Source organism: Takifugu rubripes, chromosome 22 (genome assembly GCF_901000725.2).
Source record: "Takifugu rubripes chromosome 22, fTakRub1.2, whole genome shotgun sequence".
NCBI classification, from domain to species: Eukaryota; Metazoa; Chordata; class Actinopteri; order Tetraodontiformes; family Tetraodontidae; genus Takifugu; species Takifugu rubripes.
This window is the reverse complement of record NC_042306.1, coordinates 10,306,747-10,322,615: the sequence shown is the minus strand read 5'-3', so window position 1 is coordinate 10,322,615 and position 15,869 is coordinate 10,306,747. Positions and strand designations below refer to the sequence as shown.

The following is a 15,869-nucleotide window of genomic DNA, read 5'->3' as shown; positions in this document are numbered from 1 at the left end:
GAGACGTCTCTTTAGCCAACTAGTTTTTTCTTGTTTCAATAGTAAGTTAATAGTTTAAAGCAATTTCCTTTTATTTCATTATCACTTTTGCTGCAGAGGGTTTGGGTTAAACAGCAGTTATAATGTGTGTGAAGAAAATGTTCACAGATGGTAAAATGTATATATATTTTTTTTATTTCTTTAGGTGATAGGAAACAAAGTAAACCAAACAAATTTGAACATAATGAACGATGCACTAAGACTGGAGAGCAGAGAAACGATGCAATATTGTGATGGGTACAAGATTAAAACAGTCTTGGTAGCCGGGAGACTTTCCCATCAAGAACCAATTCAGGACTCTGTGCCACATATTGCAGGAATTCTGATGGAAAAAATAAGGGAAACCAATTGCTCCAATGTGGTATCTTCAGCTCTTGTTGTGTGCATTTAGTCAGAGTTGGCAGAAAAGTCAAAATAATGTGATCAATGATGACATTGATATAAAATAAGCAAAATTGAGATATTAATTACAGATGACTTCAGCAATGACACCACGCTTATTCGGCAAGGTGCAAAATGAACAGAAGGAACAGGGGTGCATGCGGAACAGAAAAAAAACTCTTTGATTGTGGAAATCACAATACAATTTTTTTTTTAACATCAGTCAAAAAAAGGGAAAATAACTTACGGTAAATACAAAACAAATTCAAAGCTTAAACTACAGGGATGAGGGATGTACTGGAAAAATTTACAACATAATTATTTCTGCTGAAAATGAAGGTGTGACTCAATGTCAACTCTTGGGTATGAATATAACCATTCAAACGGGCGAAAAGTCTGGGTCAGTTTGGCCCACATCACAACAGAGAGGGCATCAAATTCCAGAACACTACTCACTTTGTTAAAGCATTTTTAGGTTTATAACCACAGTACCCAAGAAATACTCTTTCAAGTATTTTCGTTGTCTCTGCCGCGATCTAATTTAAAAGAATCCTGCACACTTACAAATGACCCGAACCTCTTAAAATAAATGACAGAAAATGAGAAATCTAAAATAATGATCATACAATGGTAAGAAAGGGACAGTTTTTCCACTTTTTAAGAGATTGTATTTGCTTAAAAGTCCTCTGGGGGTTGCTGTTGACTTTAGAACTGGAGCTGCAGAATTAAGAACTAAGATGCTCAGCAGAGCGCGTTTTCAATTATTTCCATGTGTTGGCAGTCTGCGAGAGCGACGAGCGAGAGGGGATCATGTCCAGCAGGTACTCCCTCTGACGAGCGTCCACGGAGGCTGACGTCTTGTGGCCTGTCAGGCTGGGGTTCACGTAGGCCATAGTTACTCCTGCGAGCATGCAGCAGAGACACGGGACAAGATAAGTCTTACTCCGAATAACAGGCAGATCAACGTTGAATAAAAGGGGGGAAAAGGGAAGTATGATTCAGAGCAGAGCCTCCACCCCACAGCCACACATGTAGATAGGCAAAGGAGAATAATGACTGTATATTTTTGGGAAACCAGGGTCAAAACAATGAAACGCTAATGGAGGGACTAAGGCGAAGATTGACATCACTAGCTGAGAGGGTTTGCCTTGTCCAAAAAGATTTCCTGCTTTGTGTGTCTTAGTTGTCATGGAAGGGTTGATTTTGGACCAGACAGGAATTTGAAAGAGAGCAGATGTCAGTTGCCACAGTGGGGCTGGGATTATTCATTGTGAGTCTACCTGTGTTGCTGTTGCTCTGCTTCTTCCATGCAGTGGATGAGGCACTACCTCCTCGGATATTCCTGCTCCCGCTGAATCCACTGCTGCTCACCTTTGAACTCTGCACAGAGTGGTGGGAAACATGGCCATGCTTACCTGGCCGGCTGACCAAAGCTGCGGCCGCCACCGCACTCTGCAGCTGGGAGGAGGAGGAAAAGGTGTGGGGGAGGCCCCTCACCCCCATGGATGAGATGCCATGGGACAGCTGGCCCTGGGAGCTCTGAGGGGAGACAGAGAGGAATGTTTCAGTTCCTGCTACCACGCTCACGTTTGCATCTCCCTTCTAAAGATGCTAACCTGCTTGATGGAGTGATGCTGCACCATGTTGCTTCCTCGGCTGGACTGGTGGTGATGGAGGGAGGAGGCACGAGCCTGAGCCTGCGCCTGCTTTAGCTGCTGGGACACCAGCTGCTCTGCTTTCAACGAGGAGGACGACGAGCCGCCGTGGGAGACCGACGAGGACGTCTGCTGATAAATGCGCCGCTCGATTTCCTGCTCCTGCTGCAGCGCCTTGACGAAAGCGCCTTTCAGCCTGTTGGTGTGCTCTGCTTTCAGAGCCTTTTTCTGATTGGATGACATGCACTGTTCACAAAGCACGGCTCCACCTTTGGCCTTGTCCTGCCTCCAGCGGCAGGTAAAGTCAGTGTTGCACTGGGAGCAGATGAAGGGCTCTCGGGTTGTGGGCTTGGACAGGGCCACACCTGTCTTTCCTGAATGGAAAAAGATCAGAATTCCAGAGGGAACTGGTTAAAAATACACGTGCTTGTATAATGTCAAAGAAAGTGGTTAAAAATAAATGCACATGCTGGAATCAGCTGATCTAAACCCATTAGAACAGATGAAACGCACCTCTGTGAATGGTGTCTAGAAGGTTCTGCACGACTTCTTCCAGTCCCACCAGGTAGATGAACTCATTGTTGGCCGCAGAGGGCAGGAAGCTGAACTCTGGGGCAGGAGGCTTGGGTGGGGGGATCTCCAGAAGAGTCTTTTCCAACTGTTTGCGCAAAGCGAGCTTGGCTGCGGCTTGGCGGCTGGCGGGAGAGTCGTTCACGTTGACCACAGATATGCTGCTTCCAGAGGAGGAGCCCTTCAGACTGGATGATGAGGCCTTCAGAAACAGGGAGGGGAAGAGAAGAGACCAGGAAAAACTTTCAGTCCTGCTTCACCAGCTAGAACAACTCGTGTAACGATCATTTCCAGCTTATTATCCACCTCTACCAGCCTAACTGTGGTAAAAACTCTGTAAAAATGTCTGTCACTTCTCAGAAAACAAACACTTGGCCATGGGTAATTGTGCCACAGAGTCAGCTCAAGGCCATGCTAGCTAGTGAGCAGCTCAGCTCCGACAGTGCTCCAATAGAGTACAATGCAGGGGGTTATTTGTACTGGGGGCCACTTGGTTGAGACCAGAAGTGTCACGTCCCAATCAAAGCAGTTGGCCCAGTCAAGAGAGACCAAGGGGTTGTGGGAATGTGGCCAAGATGCCCCCTGGAAGTCTTCTTGAGAAGGTTTGTCATCACATTTCTGGCTTCAGGATACTCTAAGAGATCTCAATAACTGCCCCAATGACCCAGACCTGGGTGAGAGGATGAAGCCAAATGGCCACATGCACCGGCAGCCATTGCGTGTACACGATCAGACAGGAATTCCTGACTTGATGGAGTCCCTTCCTGCTGCTTAAACTGATGTAACCACTAGGGGCAGAGACGAGCGCAACAAAAACCCTTCTGGAGGTACAGTGGGGTGTCTGGCACCAAAATATCTGCACCAAACCCTTTATACCCTGCAGATGATGATGAGGCACTCATGATCGTTCAATTCCACCCCACTGGTGTTTACACCATATCCAAAAAAATCTAAAGTTTGGGAACTTTATCACATTTCTGTTACACACACTACTTACAATTCCAATGAGGCCTGACTGGACGATGCCTCTCTGGCCCTGGCCTGCAGGGGTTGAGGTCCTGGGGCCCAGCAGCAGTGGAGGGGGTCCTGAAGCTCCAGAGGCAGACAGCTGCTGCTGCTGCTGCTGCTGTTGGCGCAGAGCCTGGATCTGCTGTGGAGACACAGAGATGGGCTAACCAGGACAATGAGAGGGGTGGCACAGGGGAGGGGGACATTGCGGACAAAGGTAATGGAGGGCAAGGACGGGACGTCCAAAGCATCAAAGCAAAGAGCACAGAGAGACACAGAGAGGTGCAAAGGGTCATAAGTCCAATTTTAAGGGTAATTATTTTCCCACTAGTTTTGTTTTGTAGGCAGTAAGGAAACAGCTGTGAGATGAAAGAATGTAGACCAATGTTTCCTTCAGACTTACCTGTGCACCTCTGACCAAAGGTGGCATTATGACCTGGGAGCCATGTTTGGATGACCCCTGCTGCCCTCCTCTCACCAACGGCGGGGGGATTACGGTGCCCGAACTCCGGCCCGTCAGAATCTGCAAAGACCGAATCGCCATCAGAGACCGTTTGAAGCTACTGCGTGACCGCGGCATGCGCGCGGGGGACAGGCGCGGACGAACCTGCTGAGAGCCTTTATTGCTAGTAATTGTTCCTCGTATTAGAGGAGGAGGAGCAGAGGTGCCGGACAAGCTTGACGGCTGGGGAGGGAACAAATACAGAGGTTAGAGATGGCAACGTTGCTCTGAGGTTATGTCAATCGGCTCTGACCTTCTGCAGATTATCCCTCTGTATCTGGCTCTGTCGTAGCTTCTTCAGCAGCACCAGTTTGGCTTCCTCAAGTCTCAGCTCCTCCTTCAGCTGCTTAATGATGCGCTCCCTCTCTGCAGGGCTGCTCTTCTGCCGATCAGAACGCACAAAATTCTCACGGCTGCGGGAAAAATCCAAAAAGTTGACGCGCCGGGGCGGGTTTTCTCACCATTAGCAGGTCTGTGTCGAGCTCTTTAAAGTGACTCAGGCCGTTCATAGGCGGACTCGGGGAGTCGTTGTCCGACAAGATGATGACGTCGTCATCTTCAGGGGAGGGTGGGCGCTTCTCTCGTTTGATGTTGCTGGTTATACACGGGAAATTCCATTCAAATTAATCATTATAGTAATAATTTTGCCTGCAGGAATCATCAGATTTGACACAAAGCTTCAGCCTTCTTTGGCACATGCTCCCTCGGGGATCGCTGTGGGACCTTTCTCACACACGCAGTGCACAGCAGCAGATATTTATTGTCAAACATGTTTTGTCTAGCTTGGGGGGGGGCGTGAGGAAGAGGTAGGAACGGCGGTGTTGACACACCATCAACTGCAGCCGCTCACACCTCACTGGATTTCTCCACATCCATCCAACACTTGGGCGCCGCTCTCGCTTCGTCTTCATTGTATCCTCTGGACTTTGTCATGTCAGGATCACTCTTCTCGTCAACCTTGAGTATTTGTGTTTGTGAGTGCCAGCCAGCGCAGCTCATTACACCCTTTTGTAGCTCTGTATGCTTCTCCAGAGGCTCTCTCTCTCTCTAAGGGAGCAACAAATGCTCCAGAAACCCAGCTCTGGAGTGCAGACCTTCACCAAGCATTTCCTTTCACCACATGTGACGTACACCAAAAACCGATACTGCAATTAATTAGAATCCCTTCAGTGACTGTCACTGGCTATTGCTCGTCTTATATTCGAGCCTTAATGAAAGGATTTCTGATACAGGCGGCTGGTTACGTACTATGATTCCGATTAGAGACTATTGTGAGGTAATTCCAGGTTATGTAATACAGAAGGATGCTTTATCATCAAAACCCCTTGGGCTTTGATTATTACCTATGATTTTTTGGAAAGTCAAAGGTCAGAGTCTCTCTGGAATAAGAAGCATCGCCAATCTTTAACCTTTCATAACCTTTTGGGTTATTTTGCCAACAGTAATAGAAACACACCCCCAGCTGTCGCGGTCTCCTTGGCGGATGTAACTAATGGTTACAGTCTGTAGGTGACGATCAGTGTATGTATATTGAAGATGGTGATGAAGATATAGATGTTTGATGGTAAGTGTGACAAACTGAAGGAAAAGTAGTCACAACACCCACAAAACAGCTCTTAAATTTTTCAGTTTCACCGCTTTGTTCAAAGTCAGTGACAACACATCAAACATAACTGACTGTAACCGACAAGCCTAGAAAATCAGGCTTAGTATTGTTTAAATATTGTTTTACTGAAAATCAACATGAATAAAGGTAAACAGACCTCAACTGCCTACTTGTAATGTCTGTGCACAATGAAATATGCTTCTTCATCCTAAAGTTTCAGCTACACGGTAATCTGGCACGTGCAGATATTGCTTCTCCTCGACAGATAGGTTATCTGGGCAGGTTAAAGCACCCGTAAAGTTGAAAATTGTAGCATAACCCAAAGGTGATGCAGAAGCCGTGCTTCAACACACTGTGCCTCTGAGGCTTGAGAATGCAGTGTCATATAAAACATGGCTATTGGTACATGTGCGATTCTTAGGTATCAGTTTGGATCAGGATTTACTCGCCTTGCGTGATTATGCACGTATACGCTAACGTGTTGCGCAAGCGGCCATTCAACCGCAGGCTATATATGAGGGCAGATGACCTAAATTCTCTGATTAGTGACACTCACAAGCTAAAGACCATGAGAAACATTAATCTAAGCAACAAAGCTCTGTTATTTCTTAGTTTCTTCATTTGTAAAAAGCATAACAAGTCCTTAAATCTACATTTTGACATTGAGAGGCTTTCATCTCCAAAATGTTCAGTGTGTGTGTGAGTGTGTGTGTCTATTAGTCTCTCCTCAGGGCTTAGCGCCATCATCACTTCCTGTGGATTAATCATTACTCTTCCAAAGAAGTCACATGACCTCAAAGTCACTGTCACGTGACACACTCACTTTTCCTCCCACCCTTCCCCCCTCCCCTTGCCGTGCCTTTCACTGTGGAAACCATGGCAACAAACCGGCTGGAACCGGTTTGTGACACACAGCTTCATTTTGTGTGAGGGGAGATTTTAGGGTTCAGGTGGCAAGTGGGGGGAAAATGGAGGTGGACTAATTTAAAGAGATAAAGTTCACCTCTGAGGTACAAAGCCTTCCTTTGCGCGCGCCGTAAACGTATATATGCGCGTTTTCTCATCTGATTAGCCTTTCATAGAGGTAAAATAACTTTTGTTGTGAGGTTTTTGCTTTGAAGGGACTTTTTAGATGATTCTGTCTCACCTTCTGGAGGTGCTCATGTCCACAGGCTGCTCTCCTGTTTGAACTTCCACTTTGAAGGTGGCCTTCACCTCGCCTCCAGCTAACACGCTTGCAGCTTTTGTCTCCGCTACTCGCGGGTGACTCCTCGTGTCCGCAGCTGGCTCGGCCTTTACCTGGCTGACTCTGTCATCGCAGTCAGTCCGATTGTCTGAGCTGGGTTCACCTGTTTTATCATTCGTCACTTGCTGAGCAGCCAAAGGCAACACCAAAGGTTTAGGCAACTGGCCCTGCTCCTCCTCGTCCTCCTCCATATCATCATCGTCATCTTTCTCATGCTTTGGTGTGTCACTAGTCCGGCTCAGCTCGGCCCCCAGTACCGCAGGGTGCGTTTCGGGCTCAGCTTGAGTCTCTGTTGTAGGTTCAGACGGGTCCAATTTGGGCTTTTTGCTTTCACTGTCAGAATTGGAGGGTTCCGTCAACTGGGGAAGAGCATCTCTCTCCAGTGCCCTCTTCTGGCTGCGCGTCTGGCGGACAGCCTCCTCAGACATCCCCTGCAGACAGAGAAGTGACCACAGCATGTGAGCAGACAAGAAAATACGTCCAAGTTCAAGTTTTACAGACGCTGGTAAAAGGAATTTGAAAACCTCTGTACATAATTCGGGAAACACCAACAAAGGTGTTAACGTATCGGCCAAATTCTCCGAAGAGCAAGAGGATACAGGTGGAGCGGTGACAGGGCGCCTTTGAGAAGATCCCCATGTTGTTTGTGCACGTGCAATGATGTCCGTGGTGCAACACATCACTGTTTCCCCAAACAACAAGGTTGCAGCAACATGCCAAGATTTTTGGCAACACCTCAGACAACAGAGGAACAAAGCTGTGTGCAACGCATGTGGATGCGATAAAGCTGATGAAGGAAGTTACGGTGAAGATCAGCAAAGCCTCGGATTTTAGTCTCAAGTTCAGACCTGCTCGTTATTTAGGGGCTGATTTACATGCACGGTCCCAAATGATTTCAAACACAAAGCTCGTGTTTTATTCCTGCAGCTTTAAATGTCACTTTTCGTCACGTGTGCAACAGCCGCGCAGATATTGCGACCTGATAATGTGAATCTGACGCCACCGTTCAGAATTCAAGCAGACAAAACTGACCTTGAATCAGCTGCAGGGGACACAGCGTGACTAAAATGGCCCCCCAGACAAAGCACGATGTATCAGGAAGGTCACGTGACCGAGATGTTGAGCGAGGCGAGCTAAACGAAGACGCCGAAAGGTGAAGCGGAAAAAAACGATCCGGATGAATTAGGATGATTAAAATTCAGAAGAAAGCCGTGTGAACTTTAACCTCCCCTGTGAATCAGAAGCCTCCCTTATGCACCAAAACTGTCATCCTCATGTTTGAATCACGCTGGACTGGCCCTGAGGCCTCCGGACCGACGCCACTTGGCTTGGATGGTTGATGGGCGACGTCTTAAAGAAGCCAATGATCGGCAGCGGTCCCGAGAGCGTTAGACAACAGTATATTTACAGATTTTCTCCTGAAAAACTGGAGCGATGTGATTGCACAGGGGATTTCAACCTCAAATTAAAGGTAACTGTCACATGCAAGGAAGGATCACAAACAGGATCTTATGGTACACGCAGGTTCTCAGGGAGGCCAACCTGCGCCCAAAACTTTCTCAGACCGTCGGAACGCTCGAGGTGTGCGCTTGGCCCACCAGACGACCACAAAGGGGCAGAACCCAGCCGCCTTCTCCCTCCCGACATATTTATCTGTGTACGTTACAGTCACACTGAGCCCGCTGGAGCCCTCGGGGCTGCCCTGCGACACACTACAGGAAGCTGTTTCTTTCTTTAAAAAGAAAAAAAACAAAGGGGTGGGGGGGGGGGGGTCGACCCATACAGTCTGCTTCTTTTTGGCGACATGCACTGTACGTACTTCTACCCCCCCCCCCCCTTCCTGTTTGGAGAACGGTTCTAACGGTAATGTTCCACCAGACTCGGGGTATCTGTTATGGCCCACGCCGCGAACATACGTCTGATAACCCGACGCTGACTAAGTTGGTTTTTTTTAATACTGACATCACAGAGACACACATGACATGACCCTTCCCAGGATTCATTGGGACACACAAAGCACTTTTTTTTTTCCTGAGAACTGGTTCAAACCGGTTGGCGAGTGTGTGTGTGTGTGTGTGTGTGTCTCAGAGAGAGAGAAGCCGAAGCTAGTTTTAACCCTTCAAGTGCCAGAGCCGACGCCAGGCCTTTCACAGTGACGGCCATTATACAGTGTGTAAGGGCTGCGTGCGTGCGCGGGAGGGGGGCTGTGATGGCATTAATTCTGATGCATACAGCTGTGAAATGATGCTGGGGGGAGAACGCCACCCTAACAGCCCCCCCAATCCACCATCACCTCACCGAAATCCGGGCCTTGTCTTTATAAAGAAGGATTTTAATGGCTGACAGGCGTCATGTTACATCTCTACGGCCGTTACAACCATTGCTACCAAGACACCCCTCCCTCCCTCCCACACACACTAAAGTGGTCCAATATAAATAGTGTAAACCCCCCCAAAGGCAATTTAAACAGAAAGGAAAACCTATGTTTACTTTATGCATCTTACAGGCAAATAGACGAAGAACTGTCTTGTTTTTTTTAATCATTTTTGGCGCTGTTAGCACACGTGAAATACTGAAAGTTTTGCTCGCGGGATTATCTGGCTGCGCAGCAGAATCCTGATAACTATTCAAATAACATGGATAAGAACTCAAAAGATGGCTTTGTGTTGTATATGATGGTGGCCATGGCGACGCGTCCTTGACCGCCTCTATATATTTCAATCAGGCCATTATTTATCAGCGTCACTTTTAAAAGAATGAACACAGAAAAAGCCCCCTCTTTAGGGTGCCAAAGCATTCTTTGTGTTCTGTAATAATCAGTGTTGCTTTATCAATAATCAGCTGTATCTACTGTACATATCTGTTGATCATTACCTTATTAGCGCTGTATTTGTTCTCCAGGCGGGCGTACACAACCTGTTTCTCCCACAAGCTTTCAATCTACATACCGGTAATTAAAAATAATGCTCACCATAACATCTGCGGCATAATTACAGCAGTCGTCAATGAAACGCCCTGTTGGGGCTCCTGATGAGCGTCATCGATACAGAAAGCTGATCTCGCCAACAGCGTTTGGTCTCGTTCGGTCCTGCCCAGAGAAAGTCACCTGTGTATGTTGGTCACTCAGGCAGCCCTCGTGCTAGCTGGAAAACCCCAAGAATCACTGGTATCTGGCGGCGCATTCTATTTACTCGCTAAGACCTTTGACCCGGCGGAGCGTACTTCCAGGCTGCAACAGGTTTTCAGAATGCAGAGCGACCAGACGACATTTTAAATCTGCTGAATCTGTAAAAAACATCCTGCATCCATCTGGCAGAACAACAAATCGCAAATCATCCCATTAAAACCAGTACGAGCGGAAAAACACCAGCTCCTCTATTATCTAAAATATGTTTGATAAAGTCGGGACTGCCCTCTGACCCCTTGTATCATGCACAGCGGCTTAGAATGTGGCACACGGAGGACCTTTTCCAAAACAAGACACGGTTACACAACTCTGGATCAGCCTTGTGTGCGACTGCAGAAACCAGTCTGCAAAATTATCGGATCATTTTAATACGGCGACTTCAGCGCAGAGGAGGAATCTAACAAAGAAAAAGCGTGCACAACATCAGGGTTCAGCTGTTTAAACCCCCGAAACAGCCATGACATGCATTGTGACAGCAGTGCACACACAATGCAAACAAAAGTGAGGTGATGGGTGTATTTAAACTCAGTATGCAGACGGTGGATCAGTCAAAAGTGAGGCGATGGGTGTGAATCGCTGTTTAATATCTAAACATCACCACTAAAGTGCAGCAAGTGTGGTGTTAAATGCAGGCTGCATGCATATGGAAATGCAATAATGTAAAAGCCTGTTTAACTTGACATGCATGTGTAATGTTGTTGTAGTAAACATTTACTAATGGCTAATACCAAAATGGCCAACTTTATCTACACAGGGCTTTTTTTTGTTGTTTTGCTGCGCGTCAATACAGCAGCACTGGCAGCGTTAATACTTATTTATTAATAATTCAACAGACTTTAAATCCTTCTGAGTGAGTCTAAATATAAAGCCAGCGTCATTATAAACTGTTCTGATGGCCAGAGTTGTCTTTAAAGCGCTGCAAAGTCGAACAGCAGAGGAGGCTAGACGTGTGTGTGCATGTGCGTGTGTGTGCGTGCATGCGTGTGCCTGTCTGAGCGAGAGGAAGAGGGGAGTGTGTGCGGTGTGTCAAGAGTGTGTGCGTGTGTGTTCAGCTTTAAGAGGAGGAAGACTACGGTTGTCACAGAGAGAAGTAGGAAGATTAGCTACCAGATAGCAGAACCAACACTGGTGCCAAGGGGCTTAAAAGCGGGCAGCGGCGTCCACCATTAACGTTAATTCACCCACTTACAACATCCAAAACATCCTCAGCCCTTTAAAAACTAAACCCAGCCCACACTACATGTGCAACAAGCCGGCTTTTTTTATTATTGACGCCGCCTCACAGGAGGTGTTATTAGTTAGCGGGCTAACATTAGCTAACATCGCACAAACAGAAAATAATGGAGCCACTTTAGCTCCGATTAAAAAAAACAAACACCGCCCGATTCCCGAACGCAAACTGCTGCCAGTAACAGTCAAGAAACTCTTCCAGTCGACCAGAAGCACTACATCCTGACCCACAGGGACCAGAACCGAGCCCGAATCGTTGACCTGCTGCCACCCGATGCGGGGCAACCAGCATCCCCCCCCCCCACCCCGCGGAAAAATAGGATCAAAACTTTCAGCACATTTGCTTAAAAGTGAAACAGTGTGAAGCTCACCGGGACTGTTTACCTGGATGTCCCCCTCCCGAGGAAGAAAAAAAACCGAGTCGGAACTCCTGTATTTCATTGACCGGCCCACACGGACCGAGCTCGCCGCCGACGAGCCGCTGGCGGAGGGACGTAATAATCCTTACCTCGTTTAACGATTTCCACCGCACATAATCAAGTCCGGCAGCCGTGGCCACAAAGTGACACGGTTGACGAAGCGTTAGGTGAAAAATACAAATATTTCTGGGTTGAGAGAGCCCCCCTTCTCCCACCCAGCGCTCAACCTTTGGCTCTGCGGAGAAGTGTTACTTTTCAACAACCCATCAGCTTCTTTATCGTCACAGATAGGTGGAGGAAAACCTGGCTCCTCTCGACGACTCCGAATAAAAGGCTCCCCTCGATCCACTCACTAAAAAACTTCGGCTTCCCCCCCGCTCAACTTACTCGGTCGCTTTGTTGCCTGTTCTTCGCCGATGGCCGACCAAGGAATGTTTAATCTGCAGTTAACCTCGATAAATCGTTGCTTTTTAGAAATCCAGGGGATATCCTCTTTTTTCGGCCCTCCCCGCTGCCGCGTCTGTTGCCAAATAATGCGCCTCAACACACATGGAGCCGCTGCGTCCTCTCAGTGGGCATGCGCACCTCGGCATACCAGGGCGACGGGATCACATCATGTAAGCCTCTGACCACCAAGGGCCAAACAGGACGGGGAGAAGGAAAAGAACAAAAAATGTCAGGGACCCGTGACCGTACCAGCAAGTACAGGAATAACGCTCGTCACTTACGCGCATTTATGCAGCACCCCCCACCCCCACCCCCCGACACCCAGGAGCGTCATAATTACCTCATAATAAATAGCAGAAATCCCATAATGGGATTCGGGATCTCTTGGTGCCTGTCTGATGCGCGCTCTGGATCTGGTTACGTCAAAAAAAACAACCAGAAATGATATCCAGCAAGAAATAGTGTAAAAGTGTGAACCGTGACCTCCGGCTGGTGACCCGGAGATGGCGTGTTATCACATCTTGGCTGTTTCCTGTCTCCCAAACGCAGACCGGCAGCAGATTCCTCGTGTTTATCCCCAACATCTCACCTGGGAACTGCGTCAGCATCACAACAGCATCCTTACTCCCACCTCAGCACCATTACGATTATATCACGTCCCCCAAAGGTCTCCGCAGTAGCGGACCCGACTCCCTGACCCACCCGGGACTAAAAGTTATATTCCCAAACACATGTTGACGCCATGCCCCATGTGACCGACAGACCTGTCGCTGGAAATTGTGGACTGGAGCGGTTTAAGAGAGAAAATATATGTGGAGGTTACAGAAGTGAGGGAAAGTTGTCCGTACAGCCTGATGTGGGTCCAGCCTGTTGTTCTCCATCAGGTGGGGGGGTTGGGGGGGGGGGGGGGGGGGGGGGGTTGGGGCGGGGGTGAGTGCTGTGTCAGCGTTAAACCTGCTGTTCTTTAAACGACAAAAAAAGGGTCCCTCTAGATGATGCTGTGTCATCAGGTCTGATTGTTTTCATCCTCTCATCCTCCTCCGTCTCCCGGGGCCACAGATCGTCTCGCGGAGGCAATTAGATCTGCACCGAGGCGACACAATCACACGATCGAGGCCCCCCCGAACTGAAAAGGAAACGCTGACAAACGTGCGTTTTATACGCCGTGGGCACTGAAATATGACATGATGTTCCCAGCAAGGAGGAGCCAGATCAGGTCTAATCCAGCGTCACAAAGGTCGTTATAATGGATCCTCCGGAGAGTGATGGCGGAAAGTCCTTTTAGGCCCCTGAAACACGTTGATCGAAGAAGGGAGGGCGTCCAGGGAAGGACCGCAGCCTTGGCTGGGTCAAATCAAAGGCATGGTAAAGGTCATTAGGGTTCATCCACTTGGGAGGGGAACGCCTCATCCACATTACTGCACAACCGGCTGAAAAGAATTCTGAAAATATAAATGCATTTTCAAGACCTGAATTGGGCAATTACTGACAATGACTGCAGTAACTATGGCAACCTGTGATCCCTGAGCTGATTTTACCGACTGTATTGTACCTTCCCTCAAAACATTGACCGTGAGATTTAATGACATTTAGAATGCATTTCCTCAATTCACCAAAATAGTTTAACATTCGCCTTTTCTGTCAGGCTGTCCTGTCCAGGTGAAGGAGGGGAGCTCAGCCTTCCTCCTCTCTTCCTCTCCCTGCAGAACAATGGCGGCCCCTTTGCAACATGACAGCTTCAACTTAATCCTCATTAAGTACTGTAACAATGCAGGAAGTAGCTGCTGCACTCGCGATCACGCCGGCTCACAATTTGGCAGGAAATGGCTCCTCTCGGCTGCGTCCGAGACACCTAGAGCGTCCCAAAAGTTTTCACGTCTCGGCAACTGCTGAAAATGTCCCCCCTCCACACGTGGAGACGAGGAAGAAGCTTTAGAATAGTCCACAGTTGCCGTAAATAAACCGGGTAGTAAATCTAAAAATGACGTCAGGCACCGGCATCCCTGAAAGATGCGTTCGAAATTTGATTTCCTATTACGGATGTCGCATAAAAGACAACAAAAGCGCCGCAACTAACAAACAAATACGGTGGATTTACTGTCGAGCTGTTGAATAAGCTGATTCAAAAATCTCTTATGAAATTTGAATTGGTTCGGAATGAGTGGTTTTAAGAAAATGGGGGCTTTTTTTTTCGTAACCACGACTGTCCTTTATTCCGCTTTTGCACTTTAACACAGGTGATATATAAACCACACGCCCAACATCTGTTGCTCTCTCTTACACCGCATCTTTCTGCACTCTCAGGCGTCAGCTTGTGATCTACAGCATGTTTGTCCGCACAGGTGTAGTGTTCCTCAGGTCCAGGTGATCTGGAGCCAGAAGCAGCAGCAACCATAACTTAGATCGTTGATTAAGTTCTTTCAACCTGTCACCAAGTCTCAGGCTGTCAGACCTGAAAATGAGCTCGCATGAATCTTACATTCTTTGCATCATTTGAAATCCGAGTCATTCGTGGCCACACACGTGTTTTTAACATTCCAGCATCAACAGCAAACATCACGTAAGTATAGATCCGTCACGCACGTCAGATAGGTGATGATTAAAGTGACGCCATCGCGATCCGTGTCAGGTTTTTAAAATAAACGGTTGCACTCACAACTAAGAAAAGCAGGTGGTTGTGAAAGAACTCCCATCGTGTTATTGTCCACCGATCCAACAGACAATATAGATTATGAAAATGTACACGTTCAACAATGTCAGCACAAAACATGACATTTTTATCAACAGTTTTTGTGCAGTTTTCTTTTCAGTTCAAGAAAAACAACCAAAATGAAATAACTGACGATGAAATATTGATTTATAGCGCCATCACCTGTAAGAAATGAGCAAAAAGTGAACAAAACATTGATTTCCAGAATTGCTGCGTGAGGCAAAAGGTGTAAATTTCATAATAAAGAAAAAATTAAAATGCAATAGATATAAAAGTCCCCCATTAAATCTATATTCATGCATTAAGTTAATTAAGAGTTATTTCCTACACTAGGACATATCTATCTGACACTTGATCTGTGGCAGTGGAAAATAAAACCCACGCGGCTGCTCCAGCACATATGTACATATCAAATATAGAAGTAATCTATATTAAGATTATCCCACAGTGTTGTTATCCTCCGTGTGTGCGCCAATACTGTGTATCAGCAGTGCATTGAAGGCCCAGAGACCACATGTCCTACCCAGGAGGTCAGTTACAGAACATCTGTATATAATGCAATGTAGCATGCATCAAAAGAGGGTCTTTTTGAGCCTGGGGCTCCACACCAGTGTGTGAGGATGCAGCATGCAGCACCAACTAGACACTTGCCAAACGAGTGTTTCTAACCTCACTATCATGTTGCCCCTTTCTCTTACCCTTCTGTCAGGCATTTCTCTTTTACTGGTTTAATCCCAGGGTCCCCTCATTCCTTCATGAGGGCACGACTGTGCTTTCACAGGCGGCTGGTCAAGCTTGTAGGTCCGTCTGTTGGATGGGGTGTGGGGGGGCTTTGACCACTGACATACAGCATATTACACAACCCTTTC

The 15,869-nt window shown here is 47.4% G+C and overlaps 1 protein-coding gene across 7 annotated transcripts; it reads right to left on the bottom strand.

The window, feature by feature from the left end:
* Positions 1 to 151: 151 nt before the first annotated feature.
* On the bottom strand, positions 152 to 12,421 carry LOC101062652 (transcriptional repressor p66 alpha-like). Of its 7 annotated transcripts, none has more exons than XM_011616485.2 (11): positions 12,231 to 12,421; positions 6,909 to 7,438; positions 4,617 to 4,749; positions 4,409 to 4,537; positions 4,261 to 4,338; positions 4,057 to 4,176; positions 3,643 to 3,816; positions 2,589 to 2,847; positions 2,037 to 2,449; positions 1,701 to 1,959; positions 152 to 1,321 (listed from the first exon to the last, which is right to left on the bottom strand). In XM_011616485.2, the coding sequence occupies exons 2-11, from the start codon at positions 7,433 to 7,435 to the stop codon at positions 1,182 to 1,184; spliced, it is 2,232 nt and encodes a 743-aa protein (XP_011614787.1). In that variant the 5' UTR covers positions 7,436 to 7,438; positions 12,231 to 12,421; the 3' UTR covers positions 152 to 1,181. The 7 variants fall into 7 exon arrangements, with proteins under 7 accessions (XP_011614787.1, XP_011614788.1, XP_029687288.1 ...); XM_011616486.2 differs by lacking the exon at positions 12,231 to 12,421 and adding an exon at positions 11,933 to 12,199; XM_029831428.1 differs by lacking the exon at positions 12,231 to 12,421 and adding an exon at positions 11,796 to 11,933.
* Between the last annotated feature and the right edge of the window lie 3,448 nt (positions 12,422 to 15,869).

Bases quoted from the DNA above. Each gene is read 5' to 3' on its own strand.
- LOC101062652 (XM_029831424.1), bottom strand. From the start codon at position 11,865: ATGAAATACAGGAGTTCCGACTCGGTTTTTTTTCTTCCTCGGGAGGGG. The intron at 4,538-4,616 runs GTGAGAAAACCC...TCTGATCGGCAG, and splicing joins TCGACACAGACCTGCTAATG to AAGAGCAGCCCTGCAGAGAG. The intron at 4,177-4,260 runs GTTCGTCCGCGC...CGGTCTTTGCAG, and splicing joins GCAATAAAGGCTCTCAGCAG to ATTCTGACGGGCCGGAGTTC.